Raw genomic sequence first — 22798 nt, 5'->3', positions numbered from 1 at the left:
CCGGGTCTGGGGTGCACAATTTCAAAAGCACCCCTTCGGGCAAGCACAATCCAACCTAGAATACCCTTGTGTTTCCTGACCTTCAATTGCAGGATGTTAAAGGGAGAGAGTGGATCTCAACCCCAAGGGAAATGAATACCATCCAAGAGTGGGTAAGAGTAACACGTGGCGCTACATCCCTTCTCTGGGAGAGAGTGTTGGGAGCGTTTGCAGCCACCGAAGTGATAGTTGCATCTTATTAGGTGAAAACCTCATTCTCTAATGTCTGTCTGGAAGTTGCGCGTGGCCCGCAGGAGGGTAGCTGGATGCCAAGTTGGCGAGGATGGACGGCGGAGCTGTGGTCCAGCACGGACTTGGCTAAATCAGAAACCGCATTGTGCAGACGGCCCCTCCTGCCTCTCACTGGGTTGAGGTCGGCCCCCGAGAGATGTGCACGAGGTATGGGAGGCCTGCGTGAAGCAGTGACCACTGTGCTCAGACCGGGGCGCCAGGCACTCGGGCAGCTGGCGCACCTGTTCACTGACCTGGAGGCTCGCCGTGACTTGGGGCGTCGGCGGCTGTGGGTGCAGCTCTTAGAGCTCCTCCCTCAATTTCGCACGCTTTGTGCCTGGTCCGTGTTCAGGCAAAGGGCACGGGGTCCTTCTCCAAAGTCACCCACGTCGGGGAGGCTGGTGGAAGGCAAACCCGAATTCTAGCGTTTCCTCCTGATTCCATCAGCCTTGCTCTCCTCCCCGTCACGCCCCGCTCTTCTCCATTAGCCCTGCTGACCCTCCGAGACTTCAGCCATCAGACACGGAGGCGACACGCTTCCCGCTGACTCCTCCCCCGGACTCCAGTTGTCTAATCCCCGGAATAAACCCCATCCCACCTCTCTCGGTGCTCCTGCTTCTGACCAATCAGGAGCCCCGGAAAGCCTGGAATTCAGTCTAGCCCCTCCCTAAGGGCAGGAAGTCTTCTGCCGACAGATCTATTGTGGAACCTTTTTCTGATCACTGTATTATAATCACCCATCCTTAGTACTCTCTTTCCCCCCCCCTCTCCCACCCACATCCATACATAGCAACTGTCTCCAATTAGCGCTTGAAAGCAAGTATCCACGCCTCTTTCCTGAGGTCAGCAGTTCCATGTTTGGGGAGAAAAACACAAATGCTGTGTGTTGTGGCTTATTTACAAGAGTCTGTTCACAAACAGGGTGACAGCCATGTTCTTGATAGCTATTCACACCGGCTCGCCAGACTTCTTCCCTCCCAGAAGGGCTCTCGAGAGCAATTGACTAGCGTCGGATCTTTGTCAGCTTCTGAAGGGTGAGCCACGTCCTGGTTCTTCACTCTGATACGGCCTTCTGTTTCACTATAAGCTCTCATTTCCCCACTTCCCGTGTTTGATTGCCCTTTCGGAAGGTCGTGTCTCCTCATTTTTCCGTCCACAGAAGATGTGATTGCTGGGCTGGGCACCTTCCGTTACCTTGAGCGTGTCACCTTCCCCGCTGTGCCCTCCCTGTCCTCATCTCGAAGTAGCTAGCCCAAGCTCTTCTGTGAAATGCGAACTCTACATCCTGGTTAGCGTGCATTCGCTGCAAAGGTATTAACTGTTGAAATCAATTTAGACAGAGAACCTAGAGCTGCTGTTGTGTGGAACTTCAGACAGCAATGCTTTCTGTATCTGTGTTTCTTTTTCCTCGTGAGATGTATTATACATTCATTCGATTAAGTCATTCTATTCATTCAGCAGGAGACGAGCCCTGCTGGGCTCTGAGCATGATGCATGCATTGGTCAGAGGTTCGCTTGCTCGGGGAGATAATACTCCATGATTTCCCAGCTCAGCCCTGAGGCCCCCAGGCACCGAGGGAGGCCCAAGGCTGGGGAGTCAGGTTTCTAGAGCGTTGTCTTGGCTAATCTATGTTATTTTCATGAATTGGTTAACATTCCTCATGAAGAAATGGAGGCTAAGTGACTCTGAGCAGATTAGCAAAAAAGAGACCTGAATTCTGAGCCTCCCTCAGAATTCTTGGTATGCTGCCTGGCAGGGTGCCTGTCTTTCTCTCAAAATCAGGAAGTTCCAAAAACAGAAATCATGTTCATATAAGTAAAGAAGAAAACCTGTATTGATTTTTCTCTCTTTGTTTTGATTTTTAAAAGAAAAAGGAGACAGGGAATAAGTCTTACCTTCTGTCAGAAATTTCACATTTGGACTTAGAATCAACAATAAAAAAAAAAATGCCTCGTAAATCATCCCATATTTTAAATCACTAATTATAGGTCAACCCCACTCCTTACATAGACTCGGTCACCAATCCTCAGTCTGAAGACCAGGAAACAGCGTGTGAGAGATTGACTTTTCACTTAACACTTTGTACCCAATGCAAATAATTCAAAACAGCTCTCCGTTAGTGTCTGTTAATGTCCATCTCTACTGTTCTCATAAGAGGTAAAGTAACTTCTAGTAGAAAAGCTATTTTTAAAAAATGTCAAAAATACTGCACTATCGTAACATTTGTAAGCAAACACTCACAAAAGTATATCAAAAGCAGTCATGTGGAATCGGACACGCCAGAATCCTTCAACTAGGTAACTAGTTAGGCAAGTGTCAGTTGGCTGTGAGTGTTCCCTAAGGCCAAGTCCCTCTACATATCTGTTTTCATAAAACGTAGAAAACATTTGATTTCGTTCCTCCCCTGTGCCCACCCGCACTCGTCTATGGGTTGGGAATCCACGGACTATAAGCCATGTCTCAGCCCAGGGCGAGCAGGAAGCTGTGTCTGATGAAGCGACTTCAGTTTGCTGGTGAAAGAGCGGGAAATAGAAATTGGCTGTGGTGCACACTCCACGGTCAATGTCACTAAAAATGTCAAGTGAGCAAGTGGCGATGGAGGGGTGGGGATGACCATCAGAAACCCTAAATGGCTGACTCTCACAAGTATTTCTCAAATAGCCTCTGGGGAGATCCTGGGATTCTAACCAACCAATCTGTCCGTGACCTAATGGGTCACCAAAGCTCACAGGCTGGTGTGTAGAAACCCCCATTCCTTAACGTGACTCTACGTGGAGCTCCCCCTACCTGAGAGGAATTGCATGTGCAGGAGGAGATGGCGGAGCTGAGGATGGGGGTGGTCCCCTGAGCAGGCCCATCCTGGAGCTATTCTGCTTCCTTGCTCATTCCCGCTGCATCCCATTGAGCACAGAGAACATTTCACCTCCTCATCCCTCTTCCCTATGAAAAGGTGTGTTTATTTCCACTTATGTGACGTGGACCAGTTACCAGAGGTAAGAGATGCTTGATCTGGAGTTGAGGAAAAGAGGAGGAAACGAGACACGTCCCAAGATGAGTTTCATTTATATAATGAAAATAAACCTTTACACAAATCAACAGAAACACACCCAGTTTTTTTTTTTGCGAAAAATATTTTTAAATAAATTTTTGTCTTTTTTTTTTTTTAACATTCTGATATACATATGTAACAAGGTTTATGGCACTGTAACCAGAATCAAATCCAAAAAAAAAAAAAAATTAAAGGAAAAAGGTGGGAAGGAAAAGTAATCGATTTCATTTAATTCTCTTTAATCTCCACGCTGGCAAATTTGCACTATTTGCCTAGCATTTGGCTGCCCGCTCTAACTTGCTTACACACTCCAAACGCCCTAGTATTGCACAGTGAAGGCATATGGTAGAATGGTCAGTTCCTTGCTAGTTCAAAAAAAAAAATCTCTTAAACCCAGAAAGGGGGAAAATATAATTCAGAGTATGAAACACACAAAATCAACAGTATCTTTGTCTCTCTCAAGAACGTGAAGGGTCCTTACACCACGCACGCTGCCCTGATTGCGCTCGGCACCAATGAGCAGGTCAGGGCTTGGTGGGGGGCGGGGTCTGTTTTCTACATGAATGGCCTGGCAGATCCAGGTCTTCATAATCCAATGTCTTCTCTACTTTTCTTTTTTGGTTCTTTTTTAAATTGGTACAAAGTGGAGTATATTCGGTCTATGAACCTGCACAGACTATATAATCATAAAACTCTACAAATGGCTTCAAAGGAAAAGGGGAAGAAATAAGTTTTATTATGTGTTTATTGTTGGCTTGAAAAAAAAAAAAACCACAACAAAAAACCTTCCTTAGCCTCCTTGCTTTATCAGTTCCTGGGAAGTAAACCTCAACGGGCGTCAAAAGTTAAATTCTTCTCACACTTGTTAAAAATAAAAAGATTTTTAAACGAGTTTGTTTCCATTCACAAACCTTACCCCCACCTAAAAAAAAAAAAAAAAAAGGAAAGAAAAAGCAAAGAAATAATCCGTTCTCCTTTCTCTTTGTCTCCTAACAGAGAACAGTGACACAGTGACCCTGACCGTCCTGACTGCTGTCACACCACCGTCTCCACGCCCATCAGCTTTGGTGTAAGGATTCGCGGTGTCACCCCGTTGTTCAGGTCTTCCTCAAACTCCAGCAGCTGCCCCATGAAGTTGAGGTTTGGGGAGATAATTGGTCGTTTGCCTTTGACGAACTTATAAGCATCAGTCATGGTCATCCGTGTGTGCTTCATCAGGTAGGCGATGACGATGGTGGCCGAGCGGGACACCCCGGCCTGGCAGTGGATCAGGAGCCCCTTCCCACACTGGTGAGCTTCCTCTGGAAAAGGGAGAATGGCGAGAGGTGAGGCAAGGACACAGAGAGACGGCAAGTGAGTTAACTTTCCTCTGGACTTGACCAGGCCATAGTTTGTCGAGGAAGAATAACTTAAAATGGTTTTAAACCCAAGTATAATTTACTAGCTCACTGTATAATTTATTAGCTCACTGCATATGTATATGTGACAACCTCCAAAATGGGCGAAAAGCAATCGTTGCATAAATAAGCTACATTCCTGCATTTAAAGAGAAGAGCAGGTGAAGGAATTATTCATAGTAACAGGGTCCGTCACAGGTGGTGGCATTGACTGACGCGAGGGCCACAACACAGTTCATTTCCATGTTAAGCAAGCTACCAAATAGACCCTCCTCATCACGGACTTTAATTCCAATTGCCAGACTGTGTGACTTGTCAAAACTAGAGTTATTAAAGTCTCTCCTGTCTGGGAGAGAGAAAAAAAAACAAACAGTTCTTTATACTACAGAATTGCTCTGGACAGGAACTGGTATTGATAAGTAAGAATTTCAGTCGTACTAAACTCAGGCCGAGGTCAAAGGGACAAAAGTCAACTAGGAAGGTACCATGTTTGGCTTCTTATGGGAAAACCCTGTTGCAACGTTAGGAAAAGACTTGTGGGTCCAGGCATGCGTGTCACCTACATCTGCACTGGGGAGCCCTCTGCACCCACATGGCAGTGACTGGACACATGGAGGAGTTTCAGCAATGGCTCGGAACCCGGAGCAACTGGGAAAGGCCATACTTTATGTTTCAGAGACATTGAAGGCTCAGGACAGCAGCTTGTGGGCACTGCCTAACGGACTCCTCATGACACGTCTAGACTAAAAGGCATCCCCACGGACGTGTCCTGAAGGGATACCAGTTAGACGAAGAGCAGGAAAGGACAACAGAGTAAGGAGAGCCGTGATTTAACTTACAGCTACCAAGAAAAGAAACATCCTATCAGGCTTACTGCTCCTAGAAGAAGTATTTCAAGAAAGTATCTCCCCTTTCAATGTCTTCTTTTTAGCACATACTAGGTGTCAACCGCCACACCACGACTGGGCTGCATGGTGGTAAGAAGATGAGCTACAAAGCGCTGCTCTGACCACTGGTTCCCCTAAACATTAGGTGCGTGACCTTGAGGCTCAGTCCCTGTGTCTGAACCCTGGGAATAATGCCTACTAACCAGACTCGGGGAACATGGGGATACCATCACCCAACTCAGCAATCAACTGGCATAAACCCTAAACCTAGACTCTCTTTAGTTTCTATTGGACCCACAGTGAGTGTTGCTGTGTTTATAAAACTTGCTGTGTTTCTCCTAGATCAAGACTACACGACTCCAGTTCACCCAATGATGTAACAGTGAAAACACAACCGTGCTATGCAGGCTGGGATTCGGAACTGATTCCAGGTGAAATGCTGTTGGCTGTTTGTTTTCCTTCTACAAAAGCAGGTAAGTGAACACCCTACAAGGAACGTGTAGGGTGCTTTGATTGCACTCCTCTTAGAGCAGTGGTTCTCAACCTTTCTAACACCGCGACCCTTTAATACAGTTCCTCATATTGTGGTGACCCGCAACCATTGCTACTTCATAACTGTAATTCTGCTACTGTTATGAATCGTAATGCAAATATCTGTGTTTTCCGATGGTCTTAGGCAACCCTGCTAGCGGTTCTCAACCTGTGGTCATCCGTGTGGTTGAGAACTGCTGCTGTAGAGCCTAAGACCATCGGAAAACACTGATATTTGCATTACGATTCATTAATAGTAGCAAAATTACAGTTATGAAGTAGCAACGAAAATAATTTTATGGTTGAGAGTCACCACAACATGAGGAACTGTATTAAAGGGTCGCGGCATTAGAAAGGTTGAGAACCACTGTCTTAGAGGAAGCACATTGCATGCTACTCACTAAAGGAAAACAATTTCCTAACTTCCCTCTACTGGAATTAAGTCAGAAAAATTGCAGCCGTAACATCATGTACCAACCAGAAAGTTCCTCTTCTGCTTGATGACAACAACTATTTCTTCCTCCGGGCTCAACGCCTGGTTCAGATATTGGTAATAAAGAATGCAAGGTCCCTTGGCACCACGTGTTACCAGGCGGGAATGCACAGAGCATGGTAAACACTGCCCCAGCGTATTGTAGAAAGGGCCCTGGCCTTGGAGCCAAGGGCCCCGAGTTCTGGTCCCTCCACTGACACTAAAACTCCGATGACCTAGGACAGTGGTCGGCAAACTAATCATTAGTCAACAGAGCCAAATATCAACAGTACAACAATTGAAATTTCTTTTGAGAGCCAAAGTTTTTAAACTTAAACTTCTTCTAACGCCACTTCTTCAAAATAGACTCACCCAGGCCGTGGTATTCTGTGGAAGAGCCACACTCAAGGCGCCAAAGAGCCGCATGTGGCTCGCGAGCCGCGGTTTGCCGACCACTGGTCTAAGGAAATCGAGTACCATCTCACCAATGCTCACATTCCTGCCCTCTGCTGCCCGATGTTTCAGACAAAGCCGGGAGAGGGACAAACACTCGCCCGCCTCCGGTCCTCTCTCTTCTCTGCGCTGATGTGATGGGGAAAGATGTTCACCATGGCATCGCCTCACCTCACGTAAAGTGGCTCTACCAACTGCAAGTCCATTGAACTCAAGGTAAGGGGATGCGGGCAAGTTTAGTCACTCTATTTTATTTCCTGCCAGGTGCCAAGGTAGCCCAGACAGCCACAGCACCAGCTCTGCTATCCACTGTCTTGCCTTCTACCAATTCTTCTATAGAAATTACATTCTGGCACGCATCACGGCTCACCCCTGCCCCTTTCTCACTGAGAACTGGAGGGATGAGGGTTTCCAGCTGAACACCTCCCAACCAAGTGGAATTCCTGCCCTTTCATACTCATCCTGATGGACAGTCCACTCGGTGGGTTATGACTTAAGAGAAAACTCAGCAGCAGAGCCCCAAAACCACTCCGAGCAGCTTTCCTTTAACACCCCGACATTCATCTTGAACTTGACATCAAAGCAAAAGCCGGGGGAGGTAGTTACCAATGAACTCGAAAGCCTCTTCGAAGTACTGCCGCAGGTTCTGCTTGTTGCTGTCGGTGGCCGGCAGCCGCTTGTAGTTGAACAGGCCTTTCTCGTAGTGGTAGAGGGGCAGGTGCGTGGTGACGTTGATGACGTAGCCGATGTTCAGCCGCTGCATGGCGTCCAGGTCTTGAGCGTCCTGCTCGTTGCCAAGGAACAGGAAGGGCAGGATGGGCGTCAGCTCCGCGTTCTCGATGTCGGGGGTGGTGGGGAGGCACTGAGGTAGCACGGAGGCCGCGGATGCGCCGCCCCCCACCTCCCGGCACTCTTGGAGCTGGAGGGAGTTGTCACAGAGGTTTTCATGGTTCTGCTTAAAACTGCTGAGGCCGCCTAGAAGGCAAACACAGCGAGAAGAATGAGGCCACCTTCCCGGTAGGAAGGCGTGTGTGGTTATTTTGTTGTTTTGTTTTTGTAATATGTTCTTATTAATTTTACAGAGAGAGGAAGAGAGACATGGAAACATCGATGAGAGGGAAAGATCAACATTGATCGGCTGCCTGCTGCACACCCCCCACCAATAGGGAACAAGCCCACAACTTGGGCCTGTGCCCTGACTGGGAATCAAACCAGTGACCTCCTGGTTCATGGGTCGATGCTCAACCACTGAGCCACACCGCCCAGGCAGGAGCCTGCGTTTTTTGCAGATGTATATGTATTTTATAAAATTTAAGCCCTAGCCGGTTTGGCTCAGTGGATAGAGTGTCGGCCTGCAGACTGAAGGGTCCCAGGTTCGATTCCGGTCAAGGACACATGCTTGGGTTGCAGGCTTGATCCCCAATGGGGGGCGTGCAAGAGACAGCCAATCAATGATTCCCTCTCATCATTGATGTTTCTATCTCTCTCTCTCTGCCTTCCTCTCTGAAATCAAGAAAAATAAATATATTAGAAAAATAAAACAAAATTTTTAAAAAAGTCCATTTGGAGGCTCAGGACCAGCTGTGGAGGCCAGCACTGCGCACGGTGCTTGGGAAATGTGCTTTTTATACAAACTGGGGCATGCTCCCTGGAAAAGGCCCCACGCAGCACCAGGCAATGCCAGCGGCGGCTAATTGGATCTGCCTCCCCGAGCATGTGCTCCGTGGCCTACATAGAACCTTGCACCTGGGGAGCTGAGGAAGGCACAGCGCGATGACCCAGGGCGAGGGACCTCTGCCAGCATCCTGGCACCGCAGGCGTGTGACTGGCACCCTTGGCAAGCTCACCTCACCCACAACGGCCACTTCCCTCCCGGCCCAGCACCGTGGTCACGAGTGGGGACCTGGGAGAGCCCGTTTACCTTGGGTCTCATCCCAGCCCCACCCCTTCCTGGTTCTGCCACTTGCTGAAGCTCCTTTCTCCGAGCCTCAGTTCCCCTACCTGTACAGTGAGGGTCTTGGCGTCTACCCCGTGGTGTGATTGGGAGCCTGGAATGAATGGATACATGCCAAGTACTTAGCACGCCGCCTGGCACACGGTATCGCTCGGCAGGGGGTTGCTACGTTTATTAGAGTTATTTCTCTGATCGCCCCCAGAGAAATGCTTGGAAAAGACAAAAATACAGGGAGGTGTGAGGGGAGTTTTCCTTATCCCTTTTTTGGTATTTTCCATGTATTTCACTGACCGGTTTCAATCCCGATTTCCAGGAGGAGGCAGTGTGGGAGCAGCCCAGATCCTGGCACCCACGTCTCCATCAGGAAACCTCTAACACGCATGTCAAACGCACGGCTCACAACGAATATTTCTGCGGCCCCGCCAATGTAACGGTAAGAAACATTTTAATAATTTCGTAATGTAGTTTTTACAATATCCTTACATGTAATGAATTATTAATAACAAACTACAATGTTCGCTAATGACTGGTCACTATCATCGTGTTGCGGTCATTTCCCTTACGCGCCTTACACACAGGCGCACCATTTCTCTCCGCTAATACCAGCAGCGAATATTTTAGCAGCCGATGGCCATGGTATTTGTCTTGGACTGACTTGTTTGGTGTGCGCAATGGGAAATATTTCACTTTTGGAGAACAGGAAAAATGGGTTTATTTGCGTTACTTATTAATTTGTGCAGTTATTTAGTGTCCAAGAAAAAATATTAGTTTTTATTAAAATGTTCTATTTTATGTTCACCACGACTCATTTATTTCAGCCCTTTGTATTCAGCATGTCTCTATTGAAATAAACCTACATTTCTATGAAAATTGAAGCTTTTGTTTTCTTGCGGCCCTCTTAAACCTTGTTTATTTGGCCTGTGTTAGCCTTTGAATTTCACATGCTTGAGGCACACCTTTGAGCTAGCTCAGTGGTCGGCAAACTGCGGCTCTCGAGCCACATGCGGCTCTTTGGCCCCTGGAGTGTGGCTCTTCCACAAAATACCACTGGCCTGGGCGAGTCTATTTTGAAGAAGTGGCATTAGAAGAAGTTTAAGTTGAAAAAATGTGGCTCTCAAAAGAAATTTCAATCGTTGTACTGTTGATATTTGGCTCTGTTGACTAATGAGTTTGCCGACCACTGAGCTAGCTTAAGGCTCTGTTCTGCCTCCTAAATGCTATGGGTCTCGAGTAAAAAGCTGAAAATGGTACCAGTTTTTCCATTTTTAGAATGCAGGCCTGTCCCTCCACCGAAGGAGCATTACCCATGAGAATAGAACTGAAGGAAATCAGCTGGATGTGTAAGCTGTTCACTACTGCATTGTCTATTTTATAGAAAAGGCCGAGTTTAACACAATTTTAAGGGGAGAGTTAATATAATCACCCAATGAAAGGCTATGTAGCCACTCAAGGTTGTGAAAAAATAGGAAAACAAAGATAATGTTTGATATTAAATGAAAAAAAGGCAATTCAAAAACATCCACCGTACATGGTGATCAAAAGTTGAAAGACTATGCAAAAAAAAGAACACTTAAGTTAGGAAATTTATGGATCCTAGTTTGCTTACAGTTTCCTTTCATATTTGTTAGTTGCATCACACACATGGATAAGCCCGAAAGATTATACAAGTAAGGGCTACGCAACCAGACATTCTTAGCACCCAATCAGCTCTGATTCAAATTAAACAGGAAGAAGCTGGAGATCTCCCATAAGCTGAAAGCGACCAAAACACAGCCTGTCCCCCCTCGGTAGGGGCTTTACAGCAGCCTCCATGGTCTCAGGAGGTAAGACCGGAAGCGAGAGCACGAACAGGATACGGCTGCGGTGAAACAGGGACAGGAAGTCTGTCCACAGGTCTCCGAACCTCGCCTGTGTCCTTCAAGTCTCATCTTTAGCAACCACAGCAGGAAGCTCCAGACTGTAACCGAGATCCAGTGTCGGGGCTGCTGACAGCCAGCGCACGTGGACTTGGCCATGTACACCAGGGAGGTCATATGTTAAGGTCTGGCAACGGCCCCAAGCATATGCCAAGGCGTACTATTCGGATCACTTCACTCCTCTAAGGGTCAAACCTAGCTCTTCTTTTCGCAAAGAAAAGCAAGAGCTATCCCTTCATTTTAATTGATTGTTAGAATTAAACGCTGCCCTTACATATCATTAGTGTATTTTGCTAGGACAGTGCTCGGCAAACCGCGGCTCGCGAGCCACATGTGGCTCTTTGGCCCCTTGAGTGTGGCTCTTCCACAAAATACCACGGCCTGGGTGAGTCTATGTTGAAGAAGTGTCGTTAGAAGAAGTTTAAAAAATGTGGCTCTCCAAAGAAATTTCAGTCGTTGTACTGTTGATATTTGGCTCTGTTGACTAATGAGTTTGCCGACCACTGTGCTAGGAAATCATGGGGGGGGGGGGTAAAGTTTATCTGGGCTCAAAGAGATCATTTTTAAAGTAGACGGAAGAAATGGAAAGCCCGAAAAGCTTCACGAGTGAAAACATTTAAAGACACTGAAATGACCCACTGCCCCCATCACCAGCTCCACAAAAGGGACGGAAAGGTTATTTAAAACCTGCTCAGCTGTGGCCCCTACCAAGTCCAAGCAGACAGTTCCACACTGATTCCGGGATGGGAACCTCATTCACTTATTTTTTTCCCCAAAGAAAAAGGCAGTCGTTACACTTTTCCATAAACAATGAGAGGAAAGAACAACTAACATGAATTCAAAAGAAGTTTCTAAGGGGGTAGGGGGAGAAAACAAGAACTCTCTCTCGTCTTACGTAGGGTACTCGAGCTGTAATTTGTCTCAAAAGCGGCTAGTTTAAAAAAAAAAAAAAAAGCATGCCAGAAAACCCCCCACGCAGAAGAAAGCAGCACGGAGCTTTTTAAAATTCTGTCTCTACACCTCCTTTCCCAGTGACATCAGCCGGGGGCTCCCCACCTGCCCAGTTGCCATAGCAGTTACACAAAGACATACAATGACATCAGTTGGCATGATATCAACTCTTTGAGTGCAAACAATACAAGAAGAAGGACTTTGTTTAAGGCCTTTGGTGCAACTGTGGTCTGGGGAGGCAGTGATGTAATATGCTAACAGGTGGCATGGGCCTTCCATGTGCTTAATGGGGGGGAAACGAGGGGGGAGGGGGAGAGAATTCGAGACAGACAGACACAGAAAGATCCGGATCACGGCAGGGCGGGGGGAGGGGGGGTCTCACGTGCAAAATTCTGGGCATGTTGTATAAGCCATGTGGGAACCGGCTCGGAGAACATGTGGAGACGGAGTGGACAGAAGAGGGAAGAGTGGAGTTCAAACGTATTCGCTGCAGAAGAAAATTCTCACTGGAGGGAGGGAAGAAATTGTCTCCCGTCCGAGTGCTACTCGGGCAAGAGCTCCCAGGAAGGGGAGTGCCCAGCAGACAGTGCGGGATGGTGCTTAGAGCAAAAGGAACCAGGGAGATCGCAGTGGTGGTTTGTAGAGCGATGTCTGGAGGCACAAAGTCTTCTCTTGGGAGGTGGGATTAGAAGCTGGGGTGGGGGGGCAGGAAAGGAGTGATGCTAACGAGATTTTCTCTTCCAAACCCTGTCCCCTACCAGACCCCATTCCTATCCCCTAGACGCCCAGCTGACCGCCCCCGTTCTGCGGAGCTGTGATGATTTCATACTCGGCGAGGAGCTGGGTCCTTTCAGACTTGTTCTTGCTAAATGAGAACATGACAACAGGAGAAGCAGCACTGAAGCAGCGGCGGTGTGGCAGGTGGTTAGGTGCGGCGGTTAGAGGCAGACAGACCAGGCTGCGATTGTGAGTCTGCCTCCGAGGAGCCGTGAGGCCTGGTGCAATCACCTTCCCCCATTAGGCCTCAGTTTACTGATCTGCAGAGTGGGTGGAATATCATCTACCCACAGAGCCCGGTGCCGGAAGCCCAGGGGCATCTGTTGCTCTGTCACCAGGCGCCCCACCTCCCCGCTCACCCCTGCGCCCCGCAGTCCCGAGGGCCTACATGCGGGCAGCGATGCCGAGGCCAGGCTGCCCGGGTCTGCATCCCGAACACCAGCCACGCCATCCCCTGCACCGGTTTCTCACCTCCCGGTGCCTCCGCTTCCCCACATAGGGAACAGGGACGACAGCAGCACCTGCCTCCCACCACTGCTTTGGGGATTAAACTGGTTAATAAAGAGCAAGTCCTTCGAAACCGTCTCTAGCACATATTTAAGGCACGTGTTTTTGCAATACTCGGGGAAACGACCCTTTTAAAGACCTAACAAGGACTGCTTCATATAAAGACCGTAAGTGAGAAGTAAGCCACCGTCTAGAGACTCTCCTCTGAGAGTTGTATTCAGAAGGACGCAGGAACTGAGCACCGAGCGGCGTGAGAGCTTCAAGACGCTCCGAGAGAAAGCAGCAGCGCCCCCTTCCTCGGGGCACCCCGCACTCCGCCAGTCAGGAAACCCCGCGAGGCTGTGCATGCCTGGATCCCGGCTTTCCCGGTGGAGGGAGGGCTGAGGGTTTTATCTCATTTTTTTAAGCTTTTTTAAATTTCCCAATTACCGTTCGCATTCATGGCTCTTTCGTATGAGTTTCAGGTTACAGCATAGTGGTTAGACAAACATATAGGGCTTTCTAAAAAATATACTGATTTCAGAGAGGGAGAGGGAGAGAGATGGAAACATCCATGATGACAGAGAATCACTGATCAGCTGCCTCCTGCACGCCCCCTACTGGGGATCCAGCCCGCAACCCTGGCATGTGCCCTGACCGGGAATCGAACCGTGAAATCCTGGTTCACAGGTCGATGCTCAACCCCTGAGCCACGCGGGCCGGGCAGACTGAATGTCTAAAATGACACTGCTCCCCTCCCCTCCCTGTCTGTCCTCAGAGTCCTCGCCAGGCCGACCACGTTAGGCACCAACTGCTTGTAGTTATCGGAGCGAATAGTTTCCAGGCCCGACAGCAACACTGGGCGACGCATTTCCAACCCTTATCTCAGAACGACCTTCTCTGCCCAAACCAGTCTGGGCAGCACGTGGGCACCCAGTGGCAAGGAAGAACACCAGCCCCTAAAGAGAAACACACACCCAGCCCCTAAAGAGAAACATACACCCAGCCCCTAAAGAGATATACACACCCAGCCCCTAAAGAGAAATACACACCCAGCCCCTAAAGAGAATACACACCCAGCCCCTAAAGAGATATATACACCCAGCCCCTAAACAGGAATACATACCCAGCCCCTAAAGAGAAATACACACCCAGCCCCTAAAGAAATACACACCCAGCCCCTAAAGAAATGCACACCCAGCCCCTAAAGAGAAATGCACACCCAGCCCCTAAAGAGAAATGCACACCCAGCCCCTAAAGAGATATACACACCCAGCCCCTAAAGAGAATACACACCCAGCCCCTAAAGAGAATACACACCCAGCCCCTAAAGAGAATACACACACCCAGCCCCTAAAGAGAATACACACACCCAGCCCCTAAAGAGATTGCACACCCAGCCCCTAAAGAGATATACACCCAGCCCCTAAAGAGAAACACACACCCAGCCCCTAAAGAGATATACACACCCAGCCCCTAAAGAGAATACACACCCAGCCCCTAAAGAGAATACACACCCAGCCCCTAAAGAGAAACACACACCCAGCCCCTAAAGAGAATACACACACCCAGCCCCTAAAGAGAAACACACACCCAGCCCCTAAAGAGATTGCACACCCAGCCCCTAAAGAGAAACACACACCCAGCCCCTAAACAGAAACACACACCCAGCCCCTAAAGAGATATACACACCCAGCCCCTAAAGAGAATACACACCCAGCCCCTAAAGAGAAATACACACCCAGCCCCTAAAGAGATATACACACCCAGCCCCTAAAGAGATATACACACCCAGCCCCTAAAGAGAAACAAACACCCAGCCCCTAAAGAGAAACACACACCCAGCCCCTAAAGAGAATACACACCCAGCCCCTAAAGAGATATACACACCCAGCCCCTAAAGAGAATACACACCCAGCCCCTAAAGAGAAACACACACCCAGCCCCTAAACAGAAATACACACCCAGCCCCTAAAGAGATATACACCCAGCCCCTAAAGAGATATACACACCCAGCCCCTAAAGAGAAACACACACCCAGCCCCTAAACAGAAATACACACCCAGCCCCTAAAGAGATATACACCCAGCCCCTAAAGAGAAACACACACCCAGCCCCTAAAGAGAAATACACACCCAGCCCCTAAAGAGAAATACACACCCAGCCCCTAAAGAGATATACACACCCAGCCCCTAAAGAGATATACACACCCAGCCCCTAAAGAGAATACACACCCAGCCCCTAAAGAGATATATACACCCAGCCCCTAAAGAGAAACACACATCCAGTCCCTAAAGAGAAACACACACCCAGCCCCTAAAGAGAAACACACACCCAGCCCCTAAATAGATATACACACCCAGCCCCTAAACAGAAACACACACCCAGCCCCTAAAGAGAATACACACCCAGCCCCTAAAGAGATATACACACCCAGCCCCTAAAGAGAAACACACACCCAGCCCCTAAAGAGAAACACACACCCAGCCCCTAAACAGAATACACACCCAGCCCCTAAAGAGAATACACACCCAGCCCCTAAAGAGAATACACACCCAGCCCCTAAAGAGATATACACACCCAGCCCCTAAAGAGAATACACACCCAGCCCCTAAAGAGATATACACACCCAGCCCCTAAAGAGAATACACACCCAGCCCCTAAACAGAAATACACACCCAGCCCCTAAAGAGAATACATACCCAGCCCCTAAAGAGAAACACACACCCAGCCCCTAAAGAGATATACACACCCAGCCCCTAAAGAGATATACACACCCAGCCCCTAAAGAGAAACACACACCCAGCCCCTAAAGAGAATACACACACCCAGCCCCTAAAGAGAACACACACCCAGCCCCTAAAGAGAAACACACACCCAGCCCCTAAAGAAATACACACCCAGCCCCTAAAGAGATATACACACCCAGCCCCTAAAGAGATATACACACCCAGCCCCTAAAGAGATATACACACCCAGCCCCTAAAGATATACACACCCAGCCCCTAAAGAGATATACACACCCAGCCCCTAAAGAGATATACACACCCAGCCCCTAAAGAGATATACACACCCAGCCCCTAAAGAGATATACACACCCAGCCCCTAAAGAGAAACACACACCCAGCCCCTAAAGAGATATACACACCCAGCCCCTAAAGAGAAACACATACCCAGCCCCTAAAGAGATATACACACCCAGCCCCTAAAGAGATATACACACCCAGCCCCTAAAGAGATATACACACCCAGCCCCTAAAGAGAAACACACACCCAGCCCCTAAAGAGAATACACACCCAGCCCCTAAAGAGAAACACACACCCAGCCCCTAAAGAGAATACACACCCAGCCCCTAAAGAGAAACACACACCCAGCCCCTAAAGAGAAACATGGAGCCCACAGTTGCCCGTGTCCCCCACCAGGAGGTCAGTGGGTGGCAGTGCCCGTGGAGCCCTGGGTCTGGAGGGAAGCCTGTCTGTCTGTCTGTCCATGTGTTTTGACGCGTGTGGCTGTTGTGGCTGCTGCGCCCCTGGAGGCAGAAGGGCCCGTGGGAGGTGACTCAGAAGCAGTGCCCTGGGGAGCAGATGAAGGAACCGCCTCCACGTGCAGAATCGTGAGAGATTTCCATCTCCCAAAGCCGGCAGCCCTGCTGCTCGCACGCGGTTTCCAGCAATGGAAGGCCAACGCTCCCTGAAGGTCAGCACGTGGAATCAACACCCAGAGACGTGTGGCGGGGCGCTGAAAGGAAACTTCCAGAAGCTTGCTGCAAGCATACTGATCACCCCTGTTTGCTGCCTCATTTTTCTTACTGGGTGACTAGTCTTTTAAAGTAAAATGGCACTTGGATGATAGCGGTCAAGAACATGGACTCTGGAGCCCGGCTGGTGTGGCTCAGTGGTTGAGCATCAACCTATGCACCAGGAGGTCATGGCTGGATTTCTCTCTCTGTCTCTTCCCCTCCCTTCCACTCTCTCATTGAGTATTAAAAACAAATAAAATAACCCCCCCACATATATATATGCCCCAAACTAAAAAACAGCAGCTTTTGCTCCTTACTAATCCTATATAATAAAAGGCTAATATGCAAATTGTCCCCTCAACTGGAAGTTCAGGAGTTCGACCAGGGGGTGGGGCCAGCCCGCCAACTGCCCGTGGCCCCTCCCCCTGGCCAACCCCACCCCCGATTGCCCCAATTGGGGGGGGTGGGCTGGCTGGCCGGACCCCACCCATGCACGAATTCGTGCACCGGGCCTCTAGTCTTTGTATACTTTACAATATGGTTTCAGCTAGATTTTTGGTTTTGTGTACTTCTACAACTGCTTTCATTCATTAACTTGTTCAGGGGGCTCATTTCTTTTTCTTTTTTTTTTTAAATATATTTTATTGATTTTTTACAGAGAGGAAGAGAAGGGATAGAGAGTTAGAAACATCGATGAGAGAGAAACATCGATTAGCTGCCTCTTACACACCCCCTACTGGGGATGTGCCCGCAACCAAGGTACATGCCCTTGACCGGAATCGAACCCGGGACCTTTCAGTCCGAAGGCCGACGCTCTATCCACTGAGCCACACCGGTTTCGGCAAGGGGGCTCTTATTTCTTACGTTTTAAAATACATTGCTCCCTTCTCTGATGGATAAATTCGTTGTCACACACCCAAATAGAAGTAATTTTTCAAAAATTCCTGTCTAAATATTTACCTCAAAAAGGTGAACTGAGCAATGATCTCGGAATGGTGACATACAGAAATGAAGCTTTAATGGTGTGCCTTCCAGGAAGAGCTGACCCCGTCATGCTTTTGTCCAATCTCGAAGACTCTCCCTCTGCCCAGCCCACCCCACGCTCGCAGCTCAGAAGCTGCCTGGAGCCCACGGCGGAACTGGTGCAGAAAAGACTGGGGGTTCGATCCCAGCCTGGAAGTGGCTCAGCGGCTCCCCAAGGCAGCGTCTGTGACCCCTTGAAGGAGGTGACTCCTAACCCCCCTTCCCATCCTCCCTGCCTGAGAGCTGTAACGAGTGACGAGTGACGTGTTCAGGGCACAGCGAGTGTAATTTGCGTGTATTTGACTAACAGGCAGAGTGTCTGGGAGGCTCCTCTGCAAGTATGTAAATCCAGCCTGTTTCTTTAAATCTGTTACCTCATGTATTTACATTAGAACAGAAAGCACTGCCAGAAGCAACAGCTGATGACAGTCGTGTAATTTTCCACAAAGACAACAATCAAGCGGCTTTGTGTGGTTTTCGTGAACAGATGACATTATGTGAGCAGGATTCAAAGGGGAAGATCTCAGAGTCCTCCCCCCTCCCCCCCCCCAGGAACTCCCCCAGGTTGTGCAGAAGTCAGTGCCTTCCAGGAAGAGCCCTTCTGTCCCCCCTCACCAGGGCCCGCGTGTCCCTCCCGTGTCCCTCCCTCCCGCTCTCCGATCCTAAACCCTTCCGAAGTATAAGGCAGGAAACAAGACTCGGGAGTTCTACCTCGAATGCATTTGATGCTTGGCCTTCCAATAGAATCCACAGCGTATCTTTTAACCCCATTGTTAAAGGGTTGAGGGTGGTTTGGGGAAGAGAGGCCCAGCTCCCTTCCCTTGCCCCCCAACACACGGTTCCTGAGGCCTGCGAGTGCAGAAAACCCCGTCTTTCCATCCACCCTCCCTGTTCAGGCTCCGACAGGTTTCAGCGAGAACCACCGACAAGGCAGGGGTGGGCATCACGGGCCTCCCCCAGCCACTCCCTGTGCCCGAGGGCCAGGGCGACGCTCTCCATCTCTGACCTCGCCTGGACTGGCCACGGCAGACTTGGTGGTGGACACACACACACACACACACACACACACACACACACTGTCCCTGTTGAAAGGCCGGCCTGTGGCATGATTGTCACTGGGGTACATCTGCCTCTCCCACTCACTAAGAAAAATGCCAATGAAAGGAAGCCAACGTGCTTTATGTTCAGGACCGGCTTTGAGGCTCATCAAATGAATGGCTTTCCACTAAGAAGCAGGCCTACGGACGTACAGGCTGGGCATGCGGAGGGAAGTGGGCTGCCGGCCGGCCGGCCGAGTTCACGCCCAGGCTCCTGAAAACGTGCAATTCAGAGTCCCTCCTGCCTCCACGGGGAAGCTTGACCTCCGTGAGCACAGACAGACCAGCAGCTCCCGGGGAGAACGGCTCCCCACAAACACTCAGCTCAAGCCTCCCGGTTTTTTCGTAACAGACACACTGGCTGCATTCACATTATTTTCACTTTCAGAATCTCTTTCATCTAAAAGCAAGGCCTTCCAGACAGTTGGGGGCCCGAGTGACATCCTGAAGATGTCCCTTCCCCCCTCCCCTTCTCGCTCCCTCCCCACTGGTCAGGGTCCAGTGGGAGGAGACGGATGATAAACACATAAACCTACAAATAAAAGGGTAATAATTAATTACAAGGGCCACGGGGTTCCCTCCAGTTCCTGGGTACTGTGGGAGCGAACTAATTAGATCTAAGTCCAGGGCAGGCCTCGTAAGGGCTGAGAAGGGACTGACTGGTTTGGGGGGAAGAGGAGAGGGGAGGGAGTCCAGGGGAATAGTTAAGGCCCAGAGAACCACACTATGGCAAAGGCAGGCCATGCATGAGGCCTGGGTGATGCAAAGGACCTAATGCGGTGAGGCAGGATAAGTGGGCAGGGACACAGTGTGTGTGTGTGTGTGTGTGTGTGTGTGTGTGTGTGGTGGGGGGGGGGGGCGGGGGAAAGCAGGGATCATGGAAGTCTGCAGGAGGCCTCTTAGGCACATTACCCAGTTGGGACTTTAAATTCAGTGGGAGCTCCTGATTGTTTAGAAATCCACACAAGATGATCAATACATGTTTGAAAGGAAGAGGGAGAGAGGGGGAGGAAAAAAAGGTGTTGACTGACCAGATGGTATAATATACCTACACTCCAAAACCTGGGCAAATTCGTCCACTTTCTTTCCCTGAATGCTTTTTTTTTTTTTTTTTACATGTGCTATGGACTCAGTTATACACTACCCCCCCCCCCCTTCATGTGTTGAATCCCTTAACTCCCAATGTGATGGTATTTGGAAATGGGGCCTTTGAGAGATGAGGTCATGAGGGTGGGGCCCTTATGATGAGATTAGTGCCCTTATAATAAGAGACCCCAGAAATCTTGGTGTCTCTCTCCCTACTACCTAAGGACCCAGAGAGAAGGTGGCCATTTGCAAGTCAGGAAGAGAGACCTCATCAGAATCTAATCATGTTGACACCTTTAACCCTGGAATTCCAAACTTCAGAACTATGAGAACTAAGTTTCTGTGGTTGTTCAAGCCACTCAATCTGTGTCATGTTGTTATGGCGGCCCAAGCCAACTAATACCATACCCACTTTTAATTTTGATTCTCAGTATAGCTTACTTTCTAAAAAAAAAAAAAATAGAAATTATAGTTCTTACTTTCAAGGAATAACACCGAAACCTGTGGACTGCCTGAGAACCTGGCCCCTGGAAGCCAACCCAAGTTGGTACCGTATCTTAAAGTCAAGCCAGGAACGGTCCAAGGTCAGGGAATGGGATGCAGCCTAAAGGACCCACAAGCCCATAAGAGGCAAGACCATGGAGCCTTCTGGATCCTTAGTTCTACTAGCCAGCTTCAAGCGGAGAAACCCACTCCTTCCCCAAGACACTCACCTCCTCTCTAGCTGTATACCCTCCTTAGGAGTCAGCGCCAGCCCATGCCTCTCTCTGGGCCAAAGGATATTTTAGCCGGAGGCTTTCTGTGTATTTGGGAGGCTACTCTATACCTTCTCTGTTCACTAAACACCTCAATGCTGGTGAATCCATCAAGATGGATTCAGGGAAGGGGAAAAAAAAAATCCATGAGCTCATACTCGGAAGGCTGCAGAGGGAAGAATGTTCACAGAAGGAGAGGGCTATAAAACACAAAGCTATATTTTTCCCAAGAGCTCAACCACTCTCCATCATCGTTTAATTCTCTGAAGAGAGGGAAACATTCTTTGCTTTTCGGTGCAGAGGTTTAAATAATGAGGCACTGCTAAACAAACAAACAGAGGAAAGCCCAGAAAAGCTATTCCTTAGACAGGCCACTGTACAAAAGGCAAACTGTTGCTTAACCATCCACCTCCCCTGAGGACCGACATTTATCTTAGACCCCAAATTAAACACATCACAGCTTCACAGCAAAAGTATGTTTCCCAATGGGATCTAAGTAGAGTCCAATTAAATAAATCTCTGGAAATATCAAGAGCAAGCCTCGAGGGAGAGCATATTTCTACTGCGAAACATTCCCAGTGGAAATGACGTTCACAGGAGGTCATCTAGAAACATCCATGACAAGAAGAGAGGAGGGAAGGCAGGAAGCAAAGGGAGGTTACACAGGGAAGCCCAGCAGTTCCATCGCTCAGCTGTGTACAGAAGCATATCGTGAACAATGCCCTGTGCATCTCAGCTTGCTTTGAATGAAACCTCCGTGTGTCCAAAATAACAGCTTTCAGGGTGATGTGTTTTCATCTGACCTGGAGGTCAAAGGGCTGTGGTTTGGGGAACTGAGAAAGTGGTAGGGGAAGGGATCAGTGTCAACCTCAAAATTTGGGCTGTGTTTTTACTGAACCAATGTTTTCAGTTCATAAAACGCATAGGAACAACTTCCTCAAGTCACTGAGCTGAATTCTGTATTCGGCAAGAATACTAAGCAAGCCTAAGTATTACCGATCAACTGCCAGAACGAGCAGGCATGAGCTCTCCTGGAATAAGGATTCACCCAGCCAGCCATGTCCAACACTCATGCCATGCCATGAGATGGAGCTTGGAAAGGTCAGCCTGAAGCCAGGTGAGGCTTCCGTGCGCTGGGAGATAACATGACGTGGAATCATGTCAGCAGGTAGCGTGTCCCTACCCAGTGGACCACCTTCTGAGATGAAGGGGCCAAGAGCCAGAAGGCCAGTACAGCTCTGAGGAGGTGGGCTGGGATTCTACAGCGTCAACATGGACTTGAGCTAAGTGGAGGGTCAGCCGAGTAATGATCAGTTCAGCTGGGACATGTAGAATGGAGAGATGACCTGGGATGCACCCCACACCTGACACCATTGGCCTTCTCAGCCACAGCCCCTTGAGGCCATGCCTAACGCTGCTCAGGGTGACAGAAGTCCTGACCTCAGGGACTCCGAATGCAGCCCTCTTTCCACGCTAACGTGATACGGGGCTCTACCTCTGTGACCTCTGTTGCCACTTCTCTAACATCCGGGTTGGCATAATCTGTAAGTTTCTCCCAATCCTTGCATTCTACAACGTCAGCACAGCTTTGATAAACCTGACATTGATAAACAACGGCGAGAAGGAGCCCGGATGTTCTAGGGCCGTGGTCGGCAAACTGCGGCTCGCGAGCCAATGCGGCTCTTTGGCCCCTTGAGTTTTTAGCAAGGGCCAGCCTAGGAGGACCCTAATTAAGTTAATAACAATGTACCTACCTATATAGTTTAAGTTTAAAAAATTTGGCTCTCAAAAGAAATTTCAATCATTGTACTGTTGATATTTGGCTGTTGACTAATGAGTTTGCTGACCACTGTTCGAGGGTGTGTGAGGCCTGGGCGATCTGCTTCTCACCCAGGGCCTCTGCACGTGCTGTTCCCTCTTCCAGGAACTCTCTTCCCCTTATTCCTCCCGTGG

General features: G+C 49.0%; 1 protein-coding gene and 1 long non-coding RNA gene across 2 annotated transcripts in view; one reads left to right on the top strand and one right to left on the bottom strand.

Moving 5' to 3' along the window:
- Positions 1-3317: 3317 nt before the first annotated feature.
- Positions 3318-22798, bottom strand: part of DUSP10 (dual specificity phosphatase 10) — a 40235-nt gene continuing 20754 nt past the window's right edge. The window contains exons 3-4 of the mRNA XM_008149810.3: positions 7667-8035; positions 3318-4621 (exon numbers count right to left, since the gene is read on the bottom strand). Of these exons, the coding sequence (XP_008148032.2) occupies positions 4356-4621; positions 7667-8035 (635 nt within the window). The 3' untranslated portion in view covers positions 3318-4355. The remainder of the gene's footprint in view (positions 4622-7666; positions 8036-22798) is intronic.
- On the top strand, positions 9075-13218 carry LOC129148285 (uncharacterized). The gene is made up of 3 exons (XR_008555360.1): positions 9075-9158; positions 9328-9447; positions 12663-13218. It is a non-coding gene; the product is annotated as an uncharacterized LOC129148285 (long non-coding RNA).

Source organism: Eptesicus fuscus, chromosome 24, assembly GCF_027574615.1.
Source record: "Eptesicus fuscus isolate TK198812 chromosome 24, DD_ASM_mEF_20220401, whole genome shotgun sequence".
NCBI classification, from domain to species: domain Eukaryota; kingdom Metazoa; phylum Chordata; class Mammalia; order Chiroptera; family Vespertilionidae; genus Eptesicus; species Eptesicus fuscus.
Note: the sequence above shows the minus strand (reverse complement) of the source record. Positions and strands in the feature narration are given on the sequence as shown.